This window comes from Thalassophryne amazonica, chromosome 5, assembly GCF_902500255.1.
Source record: "Thalassophryne amazonica chromosome 5, fThaAma1.1, whole genome shotgun sequence".
In the NCBI taxonomy this organism is placed as follows: Eukaryota; Metazoa; Chordata; class Actinopteri; order Batrachoidiformes; family Batrachoididae; genus Thalassophryne; species Thalassophryne amazonica.
This window is the reverse complement of record NC_047107.1, coordinates 85,329,178-85,353,291: the sequence shown is the minus strand read 5'-3', so window position 1 is coordinate 85,353,291 and position 24,114 is coordinate 85,329,178. Positions and strand designations below refer to the sequence as shown.

Here is a 24,114-nt window from a genome sequence, read left to right as displayed (position 1 = left end):
CAGAAAATTTGCTATGTGCATGTAGGCTGACCCCAGAACTGCCTTTGATGGCTTTGCTTTGGGAAAAGTCAAGGCCATTGGGAACAAATGTCAAACATTTGGTCTTCTGTGTGTTTGATCCAAATTTGATATGTGGATGATCGTCAACCCAAAGGTCTAGGTCAAGCGCACTGGGATCAAAGGTCAAAGTGATGATTGCCACTGATTTGCACCAAAGTTGGTGAACCTATGGAGATGAGTTGTGGAATTGCTCATGTTATGTCAAGTTTGCCAAAGTTCTATCAATGTGGCTAAGGGTCAGATTGCTGTAGCTGTTGTTTTCTTTAAACCCATAGGCGCTCAAACCTTGTTTTGAAAAAAGGTCTTATTAAAGTTAACAGTGATAGCATAACTTTTTTTGTGTGCAATTTCAACACTCATCTTCAACCACTTAGTCCAATCAAGGGTCGCGGGGGGCTGGAGCCTATCCCAACAGTCATGGAGTGCAAGGCGGGGTACACCCAGGACAGGACGCCAGTCTGTTGCAGGTGTTCAATTTCAAATTATTTTCATTTCTATAGCGCCAAATCACAACAGAGTTGCCTCAAGGCACTTCATACCAGTAAGGTCTAACCTTACTAACCCCCAGAGCAGCAGTGGTAAGGAAAAACTCCCTCTGAGGAAGAAACCTCAAGCAGACCAGACTCAAAGGGGTGACCCTCTGCTTGGGCCATGCTACAGACATAAATTACAGAACAATTCACAAAACGAATATACAGGAAATGCTGTTGGTGCACAGGACAGGAGGGTCTCCAGTACAAATACCACACCCATCTCTGGATGGAGCTGCACCTTAAACAGAGAGAAAAAAACAGAATCACGCATCAGAAAGACAAGAAATACTGTATAATTTGCCAGCATTAAACAACAAGAAAAACAGGAAATACTAAGGTGATCGTCGGCCACTAAACCTAGGCTTCACTAAAAGACCCAGAATTTAGGTAAAGTTGAGGCCGCAGCACGCTCCGTTTCCTAATAAAATTAATTAAAAGAGTAAAAAGCGCAGAACTGTACTATGCCAGTATGCTAGCCATACGAAAGGTCAGCTAGGTGTGCGTGTCTGTCAGTGTTCCAATAGTGGTGGTGGCCTTGGTGGCAGTGTTGCCAAAGTTACTTTAGTTACATTCAACAGCTGTTGGCAAGTTGTTGCTGAATGCAACAAATAAAGTAACTAGTAATCTAACTTAGGTACTTTTAAAATTGAGTAATCACTAAAGTAATAAATTACTTTTTCAAGGAGTAATCAGTAATCAGATTACTTTTTCAAAGTAACTGCAGCAACATTGCTTGGTGGCCACCACATGTAGACTTTGGAAAGGAAAGCTACATGTAATTTCAACCACACCTGCTCCTGATTGCCATCATCCATCCACCAGGTGTCAGGCACGTATAGGTGATATTATATAAGCAAAACAAAGTCATATTTTGGATTGACTTAGTACATCAAATTTTGAAGTTTTTAATTAGCTTATCTTCATTATGTGCCCTTTTATTGTGGTGAGTTGGAGTATGACAGCGTTTGTTGTTTTTGAGTTATTGTGTTAACATGAAAGGGATGGACTCATCCTTCCATCTATCCACACTGCATTCTGGAGGGTGCACGACAAGAAATTTTCAAAACCTAGAAAAAAATATGATAAATATTAAAGTTACCTGACCAATCACATTGATATCCATGATGTGCCTAATGTCCTTCCAAATATTCGATTTGTTAGCTGTTTGTCAGATTCACTGAGCCTTATTTTGAATGAATGTACCAATAAAGTGAGAGCTCATCTCGGTTTTTTGCAGACAATGGGTGAAGCTAATGTTCACTGAGTGTTGCTTGTTGATTCAATTTGTGTTTGGCTGTTAAAGAGGTAATTATACACCATATTAAAAGCAAATACAGTATAAGTTAACTTTTGAAACATTGCAGTTTCTGCAACATCAGATGCAGTATATTTCTGCATATAGAATAATCAACTAATCACTGTTTTTACAGGACATTTAATGCCTCTAAATTCAGTGGTGGGCACAGCTAACCAAAAAGTTAGCTTTGATAACTGCTAATCCGCCAACTGAAAAGTAACTTTTACAAAGCTAAACCGATAAACGGCTAAAAAAATTAGCGGAAGTTACAGTAGCTTGTGTGTGTTACAAATTACAATAACTTGTGTGTTGGTTTTTACAAATAAATGTGTATTTGTAAATATGTCTTTTTTCATTTGTAAAAAAAAAAGGCATTTGCAAAACTGAAAATTCTGTCTGTGAAGTGAGAAGATGGCAGTGTTCTATGCATTTTGACGGGGGGGGGGGGGGGGTAATTGCGAGGAGACCCATTTCCCATAATGCCTTTTGGAGCGCGTGTCAATTAATGCTCAAACCTTCAGAACTAGCATATTACTTTAAAAGATATGTGCGATATTTTCACTTTGTAAAAATGACAGAGTTGCCGTTAATGTCGATAAACTGTCCGGAATTAGTTTTGTTTATAAATGAAACCATGAAAGAAAGAAAATAACACTTCTTTTGTAGCAGCCGGCAGCCTGGCTGCCTGCCCGCACCCTTCTGCTGGGGGAGGGTTGAGCTCACAACGGTCTGACAGTTGTAAAACACATACCGTTAAGCTTTACTCACTATGCGAGCAAAAAAATGTTAGCGGACTGAAAGTTAGCGGAATTAAATTTAGCGGAAGCTAATGGTCCGCTGATGGTTTCAAATTTATCTGAAAAGCTAATCCACTAATGAAAAAGTTAGCTTTGCTAATTACCAGTTAGCGGAACTGTGCCCACCAAAACTGTACAAGTGTTTACACTATATCTGTCCCTGCTGTATGAAAAAGACACAGAAAGCTAAATAAGGCATTTGAACGATTGCACCCAGTTAGCATAAACATCTGTGTGGATAGTTTCAGCTCTATTCTCTCTTAACTGTATACTGGTGATTTTTTTGTAATGTGGTGAAGGTTGGAATCTTGAGTGTTGAGCATCTGACTTAAAAAAAACTGTAAATGTTTCTGAAAATGAAGTTGGAAATTTGGGTTATGCATGAATACAGCATTAGCTAGCGCCACATCTCTGCTGATCCAATAACATTACGGTTCCTTCATAGCTCCGGTTGGTCAACGCCAACTAGTTACAATTCTGTTATTAGCTGTGGTAAAAATATCTATTTAATCTCATATTAACCCAAAGTAAACGATAATCTCTCAGATATGAGTTAAAATGAAAGCGATTGCTAGGTTGTGTATATTTACCCCCCGTCCCCCCAACAATTATTTTTTAAAACTATATTACAAGTTATTCAGACACATGAATACTAAAAATAGTGAGAAAATAGTTTTAAAAATGACCATGACGGAAAAACACATTTTCTCAGAAGGTTAAGTACACTATCACCCTCTACAGATGGGCCACCACTGCACTGTTTCAGCAATCTTTTCACCCACTCTCTGGACCTACCAGCATGATCAATAATCCTTGTGAACAGTAAAGGCAAGAAAACTTTGCATCTTTATGGACAAATGATATTTAAAAGTTACCACCTTGACTGTAAAACACATCCTTATTAATAAAGAACAGCCAGTCCCGAAAACATGTGGCCAACATATAAAAATGTGTATCTCGCTGATAATTTACTAGTGGAGCATTATCTCCTTCAATGTTCCATTGTGCTGAATGTGCAGCATTTATGACGGATGACTCTGGGTCCTCTGGGCTGGCTGAGGGAGGTGACTAGTCACCAATCAGCAAAGTCAAATCCAGTGGATTAGACATTATCGTATTTCTGGAGGGCTTCTTCCAGCTTGCCTGTGACTTTTTGGAAGAAGGCGATCTGCTCCTGCAAGTAGTGCTGCATCTGTGCCTTGAAGTCACGGACCCGGATCTGGTGGAAGTGCTGGATCTCGGCCAGTGTGGCACAAGAGATGATGTTGCAGCGCTCGTTGATGCCCTCTGCCTGTTCCGGGTCCGTTTTGCCCTCTTCCACATGCTTCTGGCTGTCCTTGGCCTTTGTTAGTGCTCCTGTTTGGAAAAGACAGTGCGTAAGAGTTAGGCAGACCAGGACTTTATACTTTGTTCTCTGACCACTTTTATAATCATCATGATGTAGATTAAGTATGGGAATACCACTACTAGTTATGTGTGTCTCTTAAGGTTGCAACTAAGGATTATTTTCATTATGGGTTAATCGACTGGTTGTGAGTTCCATAAAAAGTCAGAAAATGGTGAAAAATGCTGAATGTTTTCCAGACCCAAAGAGGATACTTTCAAATGTCTGGTTTTATCCACAGCCCAAAGGTATTCTGTTTACTGCCAGATAGGAGTAAAGAAACTAGTCAAATAAACCAGAAACTATTTACATTTAAGAAGCTGAAAACAAAGAAATTGGACATTGAAAACAAAACTCAAAATGATTAATCGATTAATCGTTGTAAAGAGTGGGAAACATCTGTTGACATACTTGAGGTTTAACTGTGTCGAGTGAATTACTGGATATTTCTTGTTTGAAAGACTGTGATCCTGCATCAAAATATACACAGTAGTGTTCAGAATAATAGTAGTGCTATGTGACTAAAAAGATTAATCCAAGTTTTGAGTATATTTCTTATTGTTACATGGGAAACAAGGTACCAGTAGATTCAGTAGATTCTCACAAATCCAACAAGACCAAGCATTCATGATATGCACACTCTTAAGGCTATGAAATTGGGCTATTAGTAAAAATAAATAAATAAATAAAATAAAATAGAAAAGCGGGTGTTCACAATAATAGTAGCATCTGCTGTTGGTGCTACAAACTCAAAACTATTATGTTCAAACTGCTTTTTTAGCAATCCTGTGAATCACTAAACTAGTATTTAGTTGTATAACCACAGTTTTTCATGATTTCTTCACATCTGCGAGGCATTCATTTTGTTGGTTTGGAACCAAGATTTTGGTCATTTACTAGTGTGCTTGGGGTCATTGTCTTGTTGAAACAGCCATTTCAAGGGCATGTCCTCTTCAGCATAAGGCAACATGACCTCTTCAAGTATTTTTGACATATCCAAACTGATCCATGATACCTGGTATGCGATTATATAGGCCCAACACCATAGTAGGAGAAACATGCCCATATCATGATGCTTGCACCACTGTCACAGCACTTACAGGTAACTCCAGACTGTCTTTGATCATCCTGGTGCTGATCAATGGGTGAGCCTTTGCCATTCTGGTTATTCTTCTATCCATTTTGATGGTTGTTTTCCGTTTTCTTCCACACGTCTCTGTTTTTTTTTTGTCTATTTTAAAGCATTGGAGATCATTGTAGATGAACAGCCTATAATTTTTTGCACCTGCGTATAAGTTTTCCCCTCTCCAATCAACTTTTTAATCAAACTACGCTGTTCTTCTGAACAATGTCTTGAACGTCCCATTTTCGTCAGGCTTTCAAAGAGAAAAGCATGTTCAACAGGTGCTGGCTTCATCCTTACATAGGGGACACCTGATTCACACCTGTTTATTCCACAAAACTGACGAACTCACTGACTGAATGCCACACTACTATTATTGTGAACACCCCCTTTTCTACTTTTTTTTTTTTTACTAATAGCCCAATTTCATAGCCTTAAGAGTGTGTATATCATGAATGCTTGGTCTTGTTGGATTTGTGAGAATCTACTGGATCTACTGGTACCTTGTTTCCCATGTAAAAATAAGAAATATACTCAAAACCTGGATTAATCTTTTTAGTCACATAGCACTACTATTATTCTGAACACTACTGTACATGCCATCGCAAACAGCTGCGATGGCAACTGACCAATATTCGCCCTCGTCTAACTCGGACGAATATCGGTCATTTTGGGCAACTGTGCATGGATGTTGGGCCTCTGAAAATGCATACGACCCTCCAAAAGCATGTTATTGTATTATTATTTGGGGTGTGTAAAACACTTTATTATATAGCTCCTACATGCGCTTTTCCCATATCAGTCCGGAATGCGTATCACATTTGTTACAAACCAGAAAGCAAAAAAACACGATTAGAAAAACCAAGTTACACATGAACATATTCCATAAATATCTAAACAGCATCGGAAAAAACACAAAGATTGATACCAGCTAACGACTGGACCATCTGTTAGCATATATATATATATATATATATATATATATATATATATATATATATATATATATATATATAGTAGCCATATAATAAATGAATTATTATTCTCGTGTTCAGTTAATAATCGTTTAGGGCCCCTTCACACAGTGCAAATGTGGTCGATTCGCTATAACGCCAGGGCGACTCACCGCGGTAGAGCTCGTATGAGTGCACTGCGAAACATCACACAGACAGGCGGGCGTGCATGATGCCGGCACGACGGTTCATGCACGTGATGGTGTCTTTCGAGTGTGAGCTGCTGCAGCTGCGTTCCATGGGACAAGCTGCACCATATCGCGCCGCTGATATGGAGGAAAATAAAATAAAAACCAGCTGTATAATTAGTGAAAATCACTGGGTTGATATAAATAATACATAAAAGGGGACGCAATACAGAACCCCAAGGTTAAATAACCCTGGTTAAAAAAAATAAAAAATGCCACTCACGGGATTTAAACCCATGCACTCTGATTACCAGATGTAAACTCTATCACTGCACCACAATCACTGTCTTATAACAGGAGCGTGAAATAGCTAAAATCAACAAGCAGACAAATGTATTTTCTAAAAAAAAGAAAGAAAAGTGCTGTGATAACTGACCAAACAGCGTCTGCTACGGTGTATTTCTGCTGATATGACTGAAAGTGGCATATTTGTTGCACTGTTGGCCTGTCGTATGGTCCTGCGGCGCCCCGCTCACTGTCCTGTCAGACAGACATGACGTTCAGATCGCCTGCTGCATGTCCACATAAACTGACGGTCCTGTCCAGCTCGAACAGCCTGTCACAGTGTGTCGCTCTCCAGCCCGTTGCAGAAGCAATATATCTTTTTTTGTTTTTCGATGTGAGTACAGCAAGCACACACACACACGTGCGTGTTCATCAAAACATGGTGCGTGTTCTGCAGCACTGATGTCCAAGACCAGAGATTTCAACAGCTTCCACGCCCCCGTCCGTTCAGAGCACAGACCAAGGTGTCACTCTGATCAGATGAGATGCGCCTCAACTGTGGGGGAAGGGGGGGGGGTGCATGACACACCTGTGTTGTGGGGGGATCCAATGGCACACTACATCTCTGCAACTCCACAGTCGTGTAGAACTTAGACAAATTTCACTGCCAGCATGACAATGGTTGTCTGCAGACTGTTGTCGTACCAAGAGTGCGACTGGCCACACATTTTCTAAGTGCCAAACGAGCGGTGTTAGATGTTCGTGCGTGTCAGCTGAAATTTGGCCGACACCTGTCGCGAGAGGGTTCGATGGGTTTGCACAGCGCACACTCTCTTTCAGCCGCTGGTGTGCAAAAATAGTTGTAGCAACAGGTGTACGAGGCGGTAGAGGCAGGGACAATTTTACACGGTTTGCACACAATTTCTGCATCATGCACACTTTGTGTGCACTTCGACCAAACCTCGCACTGTGTGTGAAGGGGCCCTTACTATTGACTGAAACAGTAATCAGAAATACTCAGTTTTTTATCAAAAAGACTAAAATATCTCAACTGAAACAAGTGTAAGAAACATTCAGTTCACTTTTGACTAAAACTAGACAAAAATGAACAGAATTTTAGTTGACTAAAACAAAAAAATGTTATGTGAATGGCTAAATATGGCTAAAACTAAAAAGGACACTTGACAAAAGACTTAAGACTAAATTATGATCTGGACCTTACTCATATATAGCACTTTAACGTGACTTATGATTTGCAGCTATATAAATAAACTTAACTGAATCCTGTTTTTGATTTTCTCCTCATCACAGCTTGTTGCTTGAGTATTTGAACCATACAAGATATGACAAAAACCTCTGCTTCACTTGGAACTATTTTTTTCAGTTTTACTGAAAGAGGTTTACAGGTTTATTTTTCTGGAACAGATTACCACGTAGTCAGAGTCACCAGTAAGTGTAAATTTATTGAAGAAACCTTTACTGGCTTTTTATACATTTGTTCAATCAAAGGAGAAATCACGCACTTTTAACAAGCGTGAGAAAGCAGCCCCTCAGTAAAAGTTTGACATTCAATATTTCCTCTTGATTTTCCTTCTGTAAAAAGTTACATCTGACCTTTATATTCTGAAACATATTTTGGATTTTTTTTTTGGGGGGGGGGCACTCAAGTGCAACAGCTATAGACGGCATTGACTAAAAATAATTTGGCACAACTCATGAACATTTCATTCCATGATCCCTGAGAACCAGAACCAACAATATGTGTGTGTCTATAACTAAAAATATTCATTAGCTCAAAGGCCATTTAAGGAATTTTTATTCAACCTGATGCTATTTACCAAAGCTGTGGGCAGAGATATGCCTAGTACACAAGCCTAGTAACCGTGGAAACCTTGGAGAATCCCCCTGGCAGATCTATGTGCAAGCGTTCTGGGGTGTGCCATGAATCATATGAATGTAGTGTGTGCACACAATTAAAATAAAATTGTCATTTCAGCACTAGAAATACATTTGCGAGTGCACAAATTAGCCATAATTGGATGCTTAAATTAACCAGGAAGGAGTTTCATAAAGAAGGCCATATTTATAACACATAATTTTTGCCTAAAAAAAAAAAAAAAACGGCATACCCCATGCACACTAAATTGGCCATATCTCGGAAACTACTTGGCCTAGATAGAGGCCTCAGTTCAGATTTGTTGTTCTGAATAGTCTGGAAATATTTGATTAAAATTTAAAGAAAATCTGAGACAAAGTGCATGAGGCCCCTCAAATATTCATTGAATTGACATGGAATCACCTGTATTCTGTATTTCCACGTGAGGACAGCAGGCACAGACACGCGTGTCTGTCAACATGGTATCTGTTCTGCAGCTGTGACGTCCAGGACCAGAGATGTCAACAGCTGCTGCTGTTGGCAGCCAGCCACGCCCCCTGTCCATTCAACACACAGAGCAAGGTGTTACTCTGTGATCAGATGAGAGGTGCCACGCCTGCAAGGGGGAGGGGGGTGCGAACCACACGGATGCCATATGTTGGGGGGGGCGCAAAACACATGCACGTGTTGTTGGGGGAGCTGACACTGACACGCCACATTCATACTATGTGTGAAGGGGCCCTTAGTCAGGTTACTGTTAAAATACGTGTGAAGAAACCAGTAAACAAACAAGAAAATACTCACAATTTAGAAAATGAAAACAGAGAATATGGACATTTAAAAAAAAAATTACTCAAAACAATCAATTCTAAAAGTAATTGTGATTAATTTTAGTAGATTAATAATCAGCTAACTGCTGCAGCTCTAATCTCCATTATTGGTGGCACACAAATTGTCTTAAAATGACAGTAATACCATTTATCACTATTATCTATAAGAAAATATATCATCCAACAAACGCAGTTATCATTGCAGGACTAATCTGTAACCCTGAGTGGTTTCCTGACATACAGGAAGAGCTACATGCTCTCCTCACTGTGGTCAACGTGTGATGCTCAAGAGGATCCAAAAAAAAAAAAAAAAAAAAAACCCACAAACCCTCACTCGTTTCCCTCCCAAGACATAGACTGTTAATACTGTTGTTTCCTTCTTGTTTTTTAAACAATCTTTTGTTGTGTAGCTCTGCAGGAGCACTCCCAACTTCATTGTACCCCCCTGTACAATGACAATAAAGACCTATTCTATTCTTTAAAACCCACAGGTTTGTTTTCCTGTCAACCAGAGCATCATCACAGAGAGACAGAGTACTCATTTGGTTTTATTCTATTTTCAGACTCTAGGCAGTTAAAGAAAATAGCATACTGTAAATAAAGTTCTTTTCAAATACATGTAAATTTTCTAAGAGTCATTTTAGCCTTTACACTATTGTGTAAATACACTTTGAATGAAACCTGAGCTACCAGGTGAAATGATTACAACAGTGTGTCAACTAGGGATGGGTATCGAGAACCGGTTCCTTTTGGGTATCGTTAAGAAATGATTCCATTCACCGACATCAATAACCTTTTTACTTAACGATTCCCTTATCGGTCCTTCAGAGTGGCCGTTGTTTTTGGGGGTGTTTGTCAGGAAAATTATAATTTCTCTACAGTGATTGCAGACCCTGCAGCCGGTCTGTAAACAACTTTTCTGCAGTGCGGCTTTGCTTTGAACCTTGAACCAATCAAAGCAGTGATTCGCAGATCGAAGCAGTGCTTCGATCATTGCATCTTTGATTAATTTTTTCTTTCGCTTTCCCCCCGCTTTTCCCCCTGCTAAAACCCTAAAGCGCATATGGCTGTGAGTATTATTTACCTTTTTTATGTTAAACCGACCTGTTATGGTTTTCTGAAACAGTTGATAGATTAAAAACGGGACTGATGCTAACACGTTAGCATGTCTATGGCATTTTCAATGTTAAGTTAGCATTAAGCAGTTGCAGCTGTCAAGCGTTTGTTGTTGTAAAAGAGTCAAATGTATTACAAATTGTAATATTTTTTAAATTTATTTTTGTTTATATATTAATAATAATAGCAAGCACAACAATAATAGTAATAACTAATCTAATGATTATATACAATTTTAGAGAAAGAGACAAAAAGAACCTGAATAAAAACACAACAGAAAATATAAAACCAACTAACAATGAACATACATAAATACATACATGGGTCAATGACATGACATGCATATTTTTGTGTCCAAGTCCATTATTTCAAAAATGAATAAATAAAGCTATTTATGACATCTATCACTTTAATCTATAAAACCAATTTATTTTAATTCATTTTTCATTAAGTTCAAATAGTAATACTCTTCTATGTTTTGGCCTCTCAAACCTCCAACATGTCAGGTGTTGCAACTGTCCGAACAAGAGAGCAGACTAAGAAAACTAATAAAAATGTTATCTGGGCAATGATAAAGTCAAAATAAAACACTATGGCATTGTTTTGTGTTTAAAATCTTTTTGATTATGTTTTTATTTCTAATATCATTTGTTTTTAAAGCTGTAAAAAAAAGCTTTAAAACGTTTGTCCAACAATTTACATTTCCTAAATATCAGGGTGGTGCAACCATAAACTTATGACTTTTACTTTGAAATGAAGAGACAACAGCTGTAAAGAGGATATTCCATCAGCCAGAGGACCCTAAGTGACTGTTTAGACTAAGCTAAAATGTTTGTAGATCTCTGTCAAATAGTAATAAAAATAACTACTTTCAACTCATACGTATGCTGGCACACTTTTCATATCAGGTAGTACAACCAATGTAATACTCATGAAATTACATTTTATCATAAAACTCTTAATTTTTTTAAAAAAGTGGTCCGTTTGAACTTCATGCTATTGGTAGAAGCTAATGCTAGCATCCAAACAGAAGCCTGTTTATTTGAGATTAGCTGTAATAGTCAGGTGGTGCAACCAGCTAGTCAGGTGGCACAACTGTAAGGAATGTTACTATATAATGCTATTCAAAGCTCTAAGATTATCCATCAAACCATAAAATATTTAGTAGTTTTAAATTTAAAGATATTATACACTTTAAAACATTTCAAATTAGAATTTGTACATTTTAGATGCCACTATCAAGTAAAGAAAAGTCGGCACGACACAGGGCGCATATTAATAATGATCCGGCTGCAAGGGAAGCATATCTTGCAAAAACAAAAGAGAGGTAATGCATCTATACACAGTCCATTTTACATTCATTATTATATTACAACTTCCACATTCTTAAATGGAAATTTGTCAGTTTATTAGTTCTTGTGTGTTATAGCTATCAGAGGACGAAGAGAGAAGGGAAAATTGTGAAGCCCCCCATCAGCCAACTCTCTAAGCAAGAACAGAAAAAAATTAGGCAACAGTGGAGGGAAGATCAAAAAAAGCACCAGGACAGAAAAACAGCCATTGAGGAAATATTGAATTTTACATCCAAGTCAACTGAACCCTCAGAAGAACTTGAACCTAACTCTCCCAGCAAGAACAATGTTGAACCTAACCCTCCTAACAGTGTGAGAATGCAATTAACTGTGCATCAAATATATTTCTATTTAAGAATACTGAAATAGAGACCTATGAATAGAACATATGTTACTATTATAAATGATTTTTTGTTCAGTATATTTCATATTATAACAAATGTCAGGTGGTACAACCAATATTTGTCAGGTGGTGCAACCAATTTAAACAAAAAAATATGTTAAAGTGACTAAATGGTTTTTAAATGTGATGCATGTTGTGTTTTTATTTTTCTGTCTTTAAAGGCAAAATTGAATGTTAACTTGGCTCAAAACCTGACGTACAGAAAGCTAAAACCATAAATTATTGAAAAAAGAACACAATGATAAAATAATAACTTGTTACCTTGTGTAGACACGCTAAGGAATAGTTGCAAAAGATTTCATCTTAAAATCAAGATTAGGAATATATACAGATTTTTATAAATATTTGGTTGCGCCACCTGACATTTTTTTGTCATGCAGTTCAAAATACTGTTTCAAAATGAGTTAAAAAAGTTAAAAATTTTATTCAATAAATGAGATTTGTTAAAACACATTTTTCTGGACTCAAAAATATGTTTTACATCTAGATTGAAAATACGTTATAAAAATACCTTTTTTGAAGCCTAATTTGTCAATGACCCACATACATAGAAATAAATAAGTGTTTCCTGTGAACACCTAGTGACCCTTACACCTCCATTTCATCCCTGTCTTATTAAGTTTAATGACAGTTTGTTTCGGTCAAACTATATTTTCAATGTGTTAATTTCTTCAGTGATTTCCTCCAGAACTATCTGCCAAACTAAAAACCTGCAGCATCCTAGTAAGAGCAGAATACTACTGGAATGAATTTGAATAAGGAAAGTTGTTTTTTTTTTCTCTCTCTCACTAAATGGATGCAGTTTATCATCTGGAATAGTCCCAGATTGCATTTCAGAGCTTCTAGAATTGAAACATTTTCATGCAGGTGGTGTTGCGGGGTAATTTTGGGTTTCAGCTTTTTTTTGTTTTTCACCACTTTCATCCCTGAGTATGTGAAATCAAGAGTCACTTTTGTGCCGATTAAAGTTACTAACTGGGACTCCTGTCTTGTTGCGAGAAAGAAACGCGAATCGTCCTCCGTTCTGTTCACACAGCTCCAAACGCTGCGCGGCTCTCTGCTGAGTCAAGTTAGAATGATAGAATCCAGTTGGAATTAATAACTTCAAAGTGGAACACCGTTTTGTGACAGTTTTGTTTACCTCCAGGTTGGTTGTTGTCATAAACTATCCAGCCTTTGTTTCGATAACTGGCTTTATTAACATTTACGGCCCCATACGAACTGTAGAATTTTAAGGTTCTGCTACTAACCTATAAAATTATTCATGGACTGGCACCTCCCTACCTAGCTGACCTAATTAAACCTTACATAACGGCCCAGGCTTTACGTTCTCAGGGTGCGGGACTACTTTGTGTCCTTAAGGTGAATAAGAAGTCTGCAGGTCACAGAGCTTTCTCTTATCGTGCCCCTGTTCTGTGGAATGATCTCCCTGCGTCAATAAAACAGTCAGATTCTGTGGAGACTTTCAAGTCCAGACTTAAGACGCACTTATTTTCCCTTTCATATGGCTAGCATACTGGTACAGTTTTGTTTTACGCTTTTTACTCTTTTAATTCATTTATTAGTAATTGGAGCGGGCCGCGGCCTCAACTTTACCTAAATTCTGGGTCTTTTAATGATGTTTAGGGCTTGTGGCCGGCGATCACCTTAGTATTTCTCTGTTTTTCTTGTTGTTTAATGCTGGCAAATTATACAGTATTTTTTGCCTTTCTGATGCCCGATTCTGTTTTTTCTCTGTTTAAGGTGCAGCTCCATCCAGAGATGGGAGTTGTATTTGTGTTGGCAATCCTCCTGTCCTGTGCACCAATAGCATTTCTTGTATATTCGACCATGAATTGTTCTGTGAATTGTTCTGTAATTTATGTTTGTAGCATGGCCCAAGCAGAGGGTCACCCCTTTGAGTCTGGTCTGCTTGAGGTTTCTTCCTCAGAGGGAGTTTTTCCTTACCACTGTTGCTCTGGGAGTTGGTAAGGTTAGACCTTACCTGTGTGAAGCGCTTTGAGGCAACTCTGCTGTGATTTGGCGCTATATAAATGAAAATAAATTGAAAATAAATTGAAAATAGAATGAAGGTACGTAGTTCTTAGCCTAGCAGTTTCACTCTTCAGTTTCTTCTTGTCAAGTCTTTTTGTGCAAACAACACTGCTCAGTGTAACAGTGTCACCCGGTGGCTAATGTGAGAACTGTCACAAACATCACATGACAGATGTCTGCTGCAACCACGGTCAAAAGCGGAGGGAGCTCCTCCTTTTGAAGGAATACAAGCGATGTAGGGAGCTCTTGAGTCTCCGAGCAAGTGGTGGTACATGAAAGCTGCTATTTTTGAGGTAAGACACTGACGTTATGTAGACTAAAATGAGCTCAGCCTCCACTGTACCCGGCTGAAAACTTTAGTCGGGTAACGTGACACTTTATCCGACTAAAAGCTTTGTGCAACGATTAACATAAAAAAATTAATAAATAAAAAATAATCAGTCAACTAAGTGAGTTTATTCGACTAAACAAAATTAGACTGCTTTATGAAACCAGGCCCTAACATTTCTTAAAATTTAGTGTATAATGAAATTCTGAAAGGCAACTTGATTTCTGTGCATTTTTCTGCTTTTTAAATCAACTTTGCAGCCCTAAGGCTCAAAGTGGATGTCACGGCTGGAGGGCTCGTTCCTAGAACAACAAAAGAAAAGGAGATAGCGGCTGATGAAATATTTGATATTTAAATTCAAGTGAAACTTGCTGTGGGCCTGTTTGCTCTGTAGTCACTCCTTGTCAACATGGCGGAGGACTACGCAGCAACAGTAACCATCGCTGACGTGTGCTACAACATGTTGGAATGATTCAAAACGGCAGCAATGACATCCATGTGGACTGATGGAAAACATTTTGAATGCAGACGTTATACCGAGGCGTGATGCTGGCAGGCCTCCTCATATTGTCCCGTCATGGGATTTTGCGCTCACCATGAGAGCTTAGTCACTACCACGCCTGCTGAAACACGCAACACCACGAGAGAGGTCTCAAGGTAATCATGAACTGTTTTGATTTTTTTCTACATTCTCAAGCCAGCGGGTTTTTTCCCCCCTCTTCAATCGGTAGGTTAAACATTCCAGCAGCAGCAGTAATTCTGCTGAAACACATTTCTTCACACTTCCTCCCCCAAAAAGATGTCCAGACTGCCTTCCGGCTATAGTTCCCTCCGCTGCAATTTAACCCAAATCTTTCGAGTTCCTTGCACACACAAAAGCTTGATACGAGGGACAGAGAGAAGAGCGAGAACAAAAGGAGAAGTAAAGAAACAAACAGTCCCAACTGTACAACCTGTGTGACACAAATCTCTGGTGTCCTGCATTTCAAAAGTCACGAAGGACAAGACAAATAACTGTTACTATGGAGACCTGAGGAAAAAGGAAACAGCTCATCCATGGAAAATAGTGTCAGCAAACTCGAGAGATCCATCCATTTTTACAGCCACTGCAAATGAGCTTTTCAGACCTACTGTAAAAACACAATCACCACTACAGTGCAGGGGGTTTGTTGGTTTGATTTTAAGTCAACAGTGTAACTTTATATAAATGACAGTAACAGACATAAATATGTAACGGGTAGATCAATCTAGAAAAGTATGTTAGTAAGAAAATGTACGTTAGTGTCACTGAAACAGAAGCTATTCTTCCACACAAGGTGCGGAAGAATAGCTTCTGTTCTGACTATAGCCGCAAGTGGCAACGACTGGGGGTCCAAGCAGCCTGTGAACACTTGGACACATTGTCACACAGTTCATGAATTGAGGTACTTGGGACTGTAAATCATAGTAGCAACAGTAGGTCCCAGCACAAGGCCATAGAGAATTGAGACTTTCCAAACGTGTAACAACGGCACCAGCATAAATTGAACCCTCAACCATCAGACGAACGACTTACTGTGAAGGTTGTAACCTGAGAATCTACACACAAGTATTCATGACTTGAGGGATTCCTGAAAGGATGGAGATTTTTACTTTCTAAGTGAGTAACATCGTGGCACAAGTGGGGACTGAACCCTGAAACTTTTGCCAACAAACAACTTACACTGATCCACTGAGGACGTTAGGGACCGTAAATATGTCCGTATGAGTATAATACATTCTGAGGATTTGAATAATGGGGAAGCAAGAACTTCAAACACTGAAGATTATTATTATTGCTGCACTGCTGTTCTGTCGAGCTGAACTCCCTCGTCGAGATGAGCTCCCCATCAGCTAACGACAATATTCTGCTTGACAGCGTGTACATGCAAGTCTTTACATTTTTAAATTGAAAAGATGCTTATTGTTTTTCTTATGTAAAGACAAACTTACGTGGGTTTTCTTCAGTGGCGGAGTTCAACTAAAGGCCCACTCACACGGCACTTAAAGGGTGATGAAGCCCTGACGAAACAAGAAATCTGGACTTTCGTTGACTGTCGTTGGCATCGTTTAACCTTCGCTCAGCTTCGTTCCTGCAGCTGGCGCTACGTCAGGATTTTTAAACTGTTGAAAAATCTGAACAAAGGGCAATGAAAACCTCAATTCGTCTGTGTTTCGTTTTGCTGTCGTTCTTGACGTTTTTTAATCGTTTGTTTAGTTTTTGTAATGTTATTGTTTAATTTGACTTCGTTGGAGCAGCTGAATGTTTTCACACAGTGCAGAAGCCGGTTTCTGAGCGCTGAGGCTGCTGTTGCTTCATGTACCGTCGGAAATTACAGGGCACACTCAGCCTGCTTGCTTGGATTTTTTTTATCTGTGTGTGGGGGGGGGGGAGCAGCTTCAATGGGCTCAGGCACCTTACATAGGCCAGAATTAATCTTTTGTGTGGATATAATTTATTATTTTGCCACAAACAACTGTTGAATTTGAAACAACAAAAAAAGCTGTGTAATTTCTGACAGTACTTGAATGCAGCATCAGCGGCAGCAGGAACAGCTGCTGCGTGCACTTATTATTTTGTATTAAATATAACAATATGAGTGTAGGAATGACAATCCAGTCCTTCTGTACATGTTGCAACAGGCAGATGAATCAAAATGATGATATAAAGAGCTGTTCCGGAAGGCAGAATTCACGTTGTAGATCAGTGATCAGCTGGTGGAATAACCGCACATGTGAGTCAATGCGCGCGTTCACACGCACTGATTAATTTACTGCTCTGATATATTCAATCATCTTTACACTTATATTTAGATTTATTCTCCCTTTTGACAGTTTTCTGTTATAAATCAATATATATGGCTTAGAACATAATACAGTGATACAGCAGTGACCACGGCACACTTTTTTTTTTTTTAATTGGAGCAAGACGGAGCGCACAGTGTGTTGACAGACAGTGAGGATTCTGTTGATGAGGAGATGATCCCTCTTTTGTTCTGGACGAGGAACCAGAGCAGGTGGTCCACCTACGTGCGCACAGATCTCCACAGATTCTGTTTGCAGTTTCTCCAGGACTCAGGTGCTATGAGCTCCGTCCCACCGCAGAGTCCTGGAACTCAGAGATGCAGACACACACTGCTCCAGCTGTGGCTCCAGGCGCGTTTCGTTAAAGCGTCGAGATCGTGAGCTTCGGTTTTGTTAAGTTCCTCTTTCATCCCTTTTGCGCTCTTGCTTCGCAGACTGTTCGGTGATAAAAGCTCTTTCGTCCACCTTTTCTCAACAAATTGTGACTTTTTTTTTTACTTTTTCCCTTCGTTCAGGAATCATCGTGTGCCGTGTGACTGGGGCTTTAACGGGTGAGGTGCGCAAGCGCAGTTGCGTGGTGGAGCTCATCTCGATGGGACACCTTACCTGTCGTAAAAACCTACGTAAGTTTTGTCTTTACAAAAAAAAATAGAAATAAGTGTCTTTTCAATAAAAAAGTAAAGACTTGCATGTACACGTTGTCTTTAAAGCAGAATATTGTCGTTAGATAACGGGGAGCTCATCTCAACAGGGAGATGCGCATACGCAGCTGCGCGTTAAAGAAAGGTAGCTCAACTCGATGGGTCAGGTGGAGCTCATCTTGACAGATAGTTCATCTTGTCGGGACACCGCCTCTCCATTTCTAATTGCCACCTACTATGTAATATGTGGAACACCCTGCTTACTGTCCCACTCAGTCACCTGAAACGATGAATGATGTTTGCTGCATACAGCAGACTGTCACACAGCTGCTGATAAGCAAACCCTCCCTGGGTGCACACAGGTGGTATTCAGCCATCCAGCTCTTGCATAATCCCTGGTTACACAACACCATGCTGCCGTGAGTGTGTGACCTGAACAACCAGTGGAAATCCCCTTCTAATTACAAACACTGGGGAAAAAAACATGATGGAATCACCACCAGCAGAAAACATTCATGCAAATTTGTTACTTCACAGCAAATAAATTACAGCTATGCCACAAAATTATTTCTGTGCAATTGCAGAACATCCTGGCCTTGTTAAACATAAAGGTGGGTTTACATCTTCTGCATGTGGTGATTCTATAATTCAAATTTTTTGGGTTGTGGGTAGGGGGTTGTACTCCTCCACCTCATTCATCCACATGTGCACTAAGGTCGAGCATGAAAGAACGTTTAGCAACATATTAGATGGACTTGCAGCATTTGCACAGCTGACAGCTGAGTGTGCGAGGAAATGGTGTTGCCTGTTATCTGCACACAAAAGGTCAGAAAATAAACCTCACAGTAATGTGCTGAATGAGGAATTAAAAAAAACAAAAAAAAACAAAACAGGTTGTTACAAAGTAGGAAGAACTGTGAGTGATCCAACAAGCACTTCATGTACTTTAATTATTCAAAGTAAGCGATACATTGTTGTGAATGCATTTTAAGGGCTTACTCAGTCATTAGTCAAGTGGCAACTGCCAATAAGTTCATTTGTATCGTCATCCTACAACCCCTGGCAAAAATTATGGAATCACTGGCCTCGGAGGATGTTCATTCAGTTGTTTAATTTTGTAGAAAAAAAGCAGATCACAGACATGACACAAAACTAAAGTCATTTCAAATGACAACTTTCTGGCTTTAAGAAACACTATAAGAAATCAAGAAAAAAAGATTGTGGCAGTCAGTAACGGTTACTTTTTTAGACCAAGCAGAGGAAAAAAATATGGAATCACTCAATTCTGAGGAAAAAATTATGGAATCACCCTGTAAATTTTCATCCCCCAAACTAACACCTGCATCATATCAGATCTACTCGTTGACATTGACCCTATGCCATGACATTGACCCTATGTGTCTTTTTACAAGGAATGTTTTCGCAGTTTTTGCTCTATGGCAAGATGCATTATCATCTTGAAACATCCCCAAACATCCTTTCAATTGTCCAAAATATCAACGTAAACTTGTGCATTTATTGATGATGTAATGACAGCCATCTCCCCAGTGCCTTTACCTGACATGCAGCCCCATATCATCAATGACTGTGGAAATTTACATGTTCTCTTCAGGCAGTCATCATTATAAATCTCATTGGAACGGCACCAAACAAAAATTCCAGCATCATCACCTTGCCCAACGCAGATTCGAGATTCATCACTGAATATGACTTTCATCCAGTCATCCACAGTCCACGAATGCTTTTCCTTAGCCCATTGTAACCTTGTTTTTTTTTCTGTTTAGGTGTTAATGATGGCTTTCGTTTAGCTTTTCTGTATGTAAATCACATTTCCTTTAGGCGGTTTCTTACAGTTCGGTCACAGACGTTGACTCCAGTTTCCTCCCATTCGTTCCTCATTTGTTTTGTTGTGCATTTTTCGATTTTTGAGACATATTGTTTTAAGTTTTCTGTCTTGACGCTTTGATGTCTTCCTTGGTCTACCAGTATGTTTGCCTTTAACAACCTTCCCATGTTGTTTGTATTTGGTCCAGAGTTTAGACATAGCTGACTGTGAATAAACAACATCTTTTGCAACATTGCATGATGATTTACTCTCTTTTAAGAGTTTGATAATCCTCTCCTTTGTTTCAATTGACATCTCTCGTGTTGGAGCCATGATTCATGTCAGTCCACTTGGTGCAACAGCTCTCCAAGGTGTGATCACTCCTTTTTACATGCAGACTAACGAGCAGATCTGATATGATGCAGGTGTTAGTTTTGGGGATGAAAATTTACAGGGTGATTCCATAATTTTTTCCTCAGAATTGAGTGATTCCATATTTTTTTCCTCTGCTTGGTCTAAAAAGTAACCGTTACTGACTGCCACAATCTTTTTTTCTTGATTTCTTATAGTGTTTCTTAAAGCCAGAAAGTTGCCATTTGAAATGACTTTAGTTTTGTGTCATGTCTGTGATCTGCTTTTTTTTCTACAAAATTAAACAACTGAATGAACATCCTCAGAGGCTGGTGATTCCGTAACAAACCAAATAAGGGCATCATTTTGTCCATCTTTATCTAAAATTGAGGTTCTGCTAGACTTGGAAAGTGTATTCCATTATTTATTTGTGTGTATAATATGGCCTGGTCTCAAAAGGATAAGTTTACTTTGTTTATACAACCTTGGTCCTATTAAATGATTGTGAAAAATTATGCCTCAGAATGCACTACTCATGTTTGATTGTTTGCAAGAAGCCTTTAAAAATATTGCTTAAGCAGAAATTAGATTTGAGATTTGACAAAACAGCTATCCATAAAGTGTTACAAAAATACAATGTATTATCAACATTAGCAATAAAATAACACTTGCATAGTTTGTAATCACTATCACAACAGCAGTACGCTGTCTGAAGAAATATCCATGATAATACCAGTATTAATTGTGATGAGATTTCTTTTAAGTGTCATATTAGTATAAATAGCTGGGTTTCAATTACAAATTGAGACAGTAGCAAGATAGCATAGGTGTATTTGGCAAGCCACCCACTCTTTTTCTCGGTTGTTTTTGTTTGGTTGGCAACGTTTCTCTTCTCTGCCCCTGAAATCTGCTGCCCCCCCCCCTCCCCCAAATTGGCATCATTCTAGAGAAATGAGTCCTTTTCTCTGTGTCTGTCAGCTGAGTGAGTGAAAGGTCAAAATAACATCTTGTGACAACAAATCCACTCACTGTCCAGGCTGACTGGTTTAAAAGTGTGACGGACTTTCCACTGCCGTCCACAAACAGGGTCTGCTGTGTGTACATGCAAGAAGCTCAGCTCCGCCCTTAGTCAAATTGATGGGTTTTTGCCTGGCAGAAGAAAGTTTGAAACAAAGCTGAATTTGAAACTAATACAAATGCACTGGCAGCCTGCAATATTGTTTGTCAGCACTGATAACACCTAGATTTAAAACCTTCAGACAGAAGAATCTGACCGTGGTAAAAATGATGTCCTTAACAGACAGCAATGCGCTGTGTAGCACAATCACTGGCAACATTACTTTTGGTCTGATTGACATCAGGTCATTCTTCACCAGATTAACTGTAATTATACTAAACTATAATTTCAACAGTCATCATTGCGATGGATGGGAAAATCCTGCTAAATAATTCCATATTTGTACTTAAAAAATACTTTTGTGTCAGTTAAGCATATTTTTCAATTCACTACTTCAAATGGTACAATTCTGCATTTTTGTTCCCTAGTGCACAGTGACACAAGTCCAGTCATGTCTGAAACTGAGAGGAGCGTGTCAGCCTCCAATCTTTTTTTTTCCTATACTGTCATAAATATAATTTCAAATTTGCTTGAAATATCGTGATATAATGTTGAGGTTATATCACCCACCCCTAGTTATCATGTTATAAATCCTTTAAATAAATGATTTTATTTGTAATACACTGTGAACGCAGTATAGAAAAAATAGATCTAGAAGGGTATGTGCCTTGCACGATTGCCACATTAAACTGAAAAATGCCCCATTAGTTTCAAAGCTTTTGTGCTATATTAATAATGAATTAGTCAATTCAATTATTATTATTATTAATATCATCATTATTATTATTATTATGTGAAGGACTCATCATTCACTCATCTGAGACAACAACAATGCATCCTTTCTATCGCTCACCCATCTGGTACCGTGTAAACAGGAGGAAAACAGCCACAATAATTTTTTTTTTTTTTGTGGAAATCACTCACCGATTGGCCGGTAAAAAAGGTATATCCTGCTGTCAGACAGAAGCAGACTGTGTGTATTTCAAGAGAAGGAGAGTGAAATATGTTTTTAAAACTGAAACTGTGGCAACACCTATTATCACTCTGTGCTTATTACAATTAAGAGTCAGGACTCAGGAGAGAACGCTGAGAGAGGCTAGAGTCTCTCCCAGTCAGGAGAGACTCTAGCCTCTCTTAAGTTTCCCCCGCTAAAACCCTAAAGAGCATACATCTGTGAGGTTCTTCTCTACAAGAGTCAAGACAGAAGTCAGACTACCAGAGCAAGAATTTTAGCTGAGGAAGCTTCTGCGATTTGAAGCAAAACGTCCTCACGTCAAGCAACCCAGTCCAGTCGAAGATTCAAGCTTCTCTACATCTGAGTGTATTATTTACCTTTTTTATGTTAAACCGACCTGTTATGGTCTTCTGAAACAGTTGATAGATGTATTTTATAACTTAAAAATGGGAGCGATGCTAACACATTAGCATGTCTATGGCATTTTCAATGTTAAAATTAGCATTAAGCACGTTCGGGTGCATTTTTCTGTATAATAGGCATTTGTTGTCGTAAAAGAGTCAAATGTATTACAAATTGTAATATTTTTAAAATTTATTTTTGTTTATATATTAATAATCTAATGATTAGTTATTATATACAATTTTAGAGAAAGAGACAAAAAAAAGCCTGAAAAACACAACAGAAAATATAAAACCAACTAACAATGAACATACATAAATACATACATACATAAATAAGTGTTTCCTGTGAACACCTAGTGACTCTTACACCTCCATTTCATCCCTGTCTTATTTAAGTTTAATGACAGTTTGTTTCGGTCAAACCATATTTTCAATGTGTTAATTTCTTCGGTGATTTCCCCCAGAACTATCTGCCAAACTAGAAAACTGCTGCATCCTAGTAAGAGCAGAATACTACTGGAATGAATTTGAATAAGGAAAGTTGGGGGGGTTTTTCTCTCACAAAAATGGATGCTGCACTCACTCCAATTTATCGTCTGGAATAGTCCCAGATTGCATTTTAGAGCTTCTAGAAATGAAGCATTTTCGTGCAGGTGGTGTTGGGGGGTAATTTTGGGTTTCAGCTTTTTTTTCACCACTTTCATCCCTGAATATGCCAATCGTGAGTCACTTTTGTGCGGATTAAAGTTACTAACTGGGCCTCCTGTCTTGTTGCGAGAAAGTTCTGTTCTGTTCACACAGCTCCAAACGCTGCGCGGCTCTCTGCCGAGTCAAGTTAGAACGCTAGAGTCCAGTCAGAATTAATAACTTCAAAGCGAAACAACATTTTGTTTATTTTTATTTATGTCCAGAGATCAAGGATACAGTGACCAATTTCATATTGGTCTTTCAGCTTTCAGGCTCCTCTCCTGTGGAACCAGCTCCCAATTCAGATCAGGGAGACAGACACCCTCTCTACTTTTAAGATTAGGCTTAAAACTTTCCTTTTTGCTAAAGCTTATAGTTAGGGCTGGATCAGGTGACCCTGAACCATCCCTTAGTTATGCTGCTATAGACATAGACTGCTGGGGGGTTCCCATGATGCACTGTTTCTTTCTCTTTTTGCTCTGTATGCACCACTCTGCATTTAATCATTAGTGATCGATCTCTGCTCCCCTCCACAGCATGTCTTTTTACTGGTTCTCTCCCTCAGCCCCAACCAGTCCCAGCAGAAGACTGCCCCTCCCTGAGCCTGGTTCTGCTGGAGGTTTCTTCCTGTTAAAAGGGAGTTTTTCCTTCCCACTGTAGCCAAGTGCTTGCTCACAGGGGGTCGTTTTGACCGTTGGGGTTTTACATAATTATTGTATGGCCTTGCCTTACAATATAAAGCGCCTTGGGGC

The 24,114-nt window shown here is 38.9% G+C and overlaps 1 protein-coding gene across 1 annotated transcript in view; it reads right to left on the bottom strand.

Annotated features, from left to right (window-relative positions):
* Positions 1 to 3,022: 3,022 nt before the first annotated feature.
* Positions 3,023 to 24,114, bottom strand: part of snx18a (sorting nexin 18a) — a 32,392-nt gene continuing 11,300 nt past the window's right edge. The window contains exon 2 of the mRNA XM_034170759.1: positions 3,023 to 4,043. Coding sequence (XP_034026650.1) covers positions 3,790 to 4,043 — 254 coding nt within the window. The 3' untranslated portion in view covers positions 3,023 to 3,789. The remainder of the gene's footprint in view (positions 4,044 to 24,114) is intronic.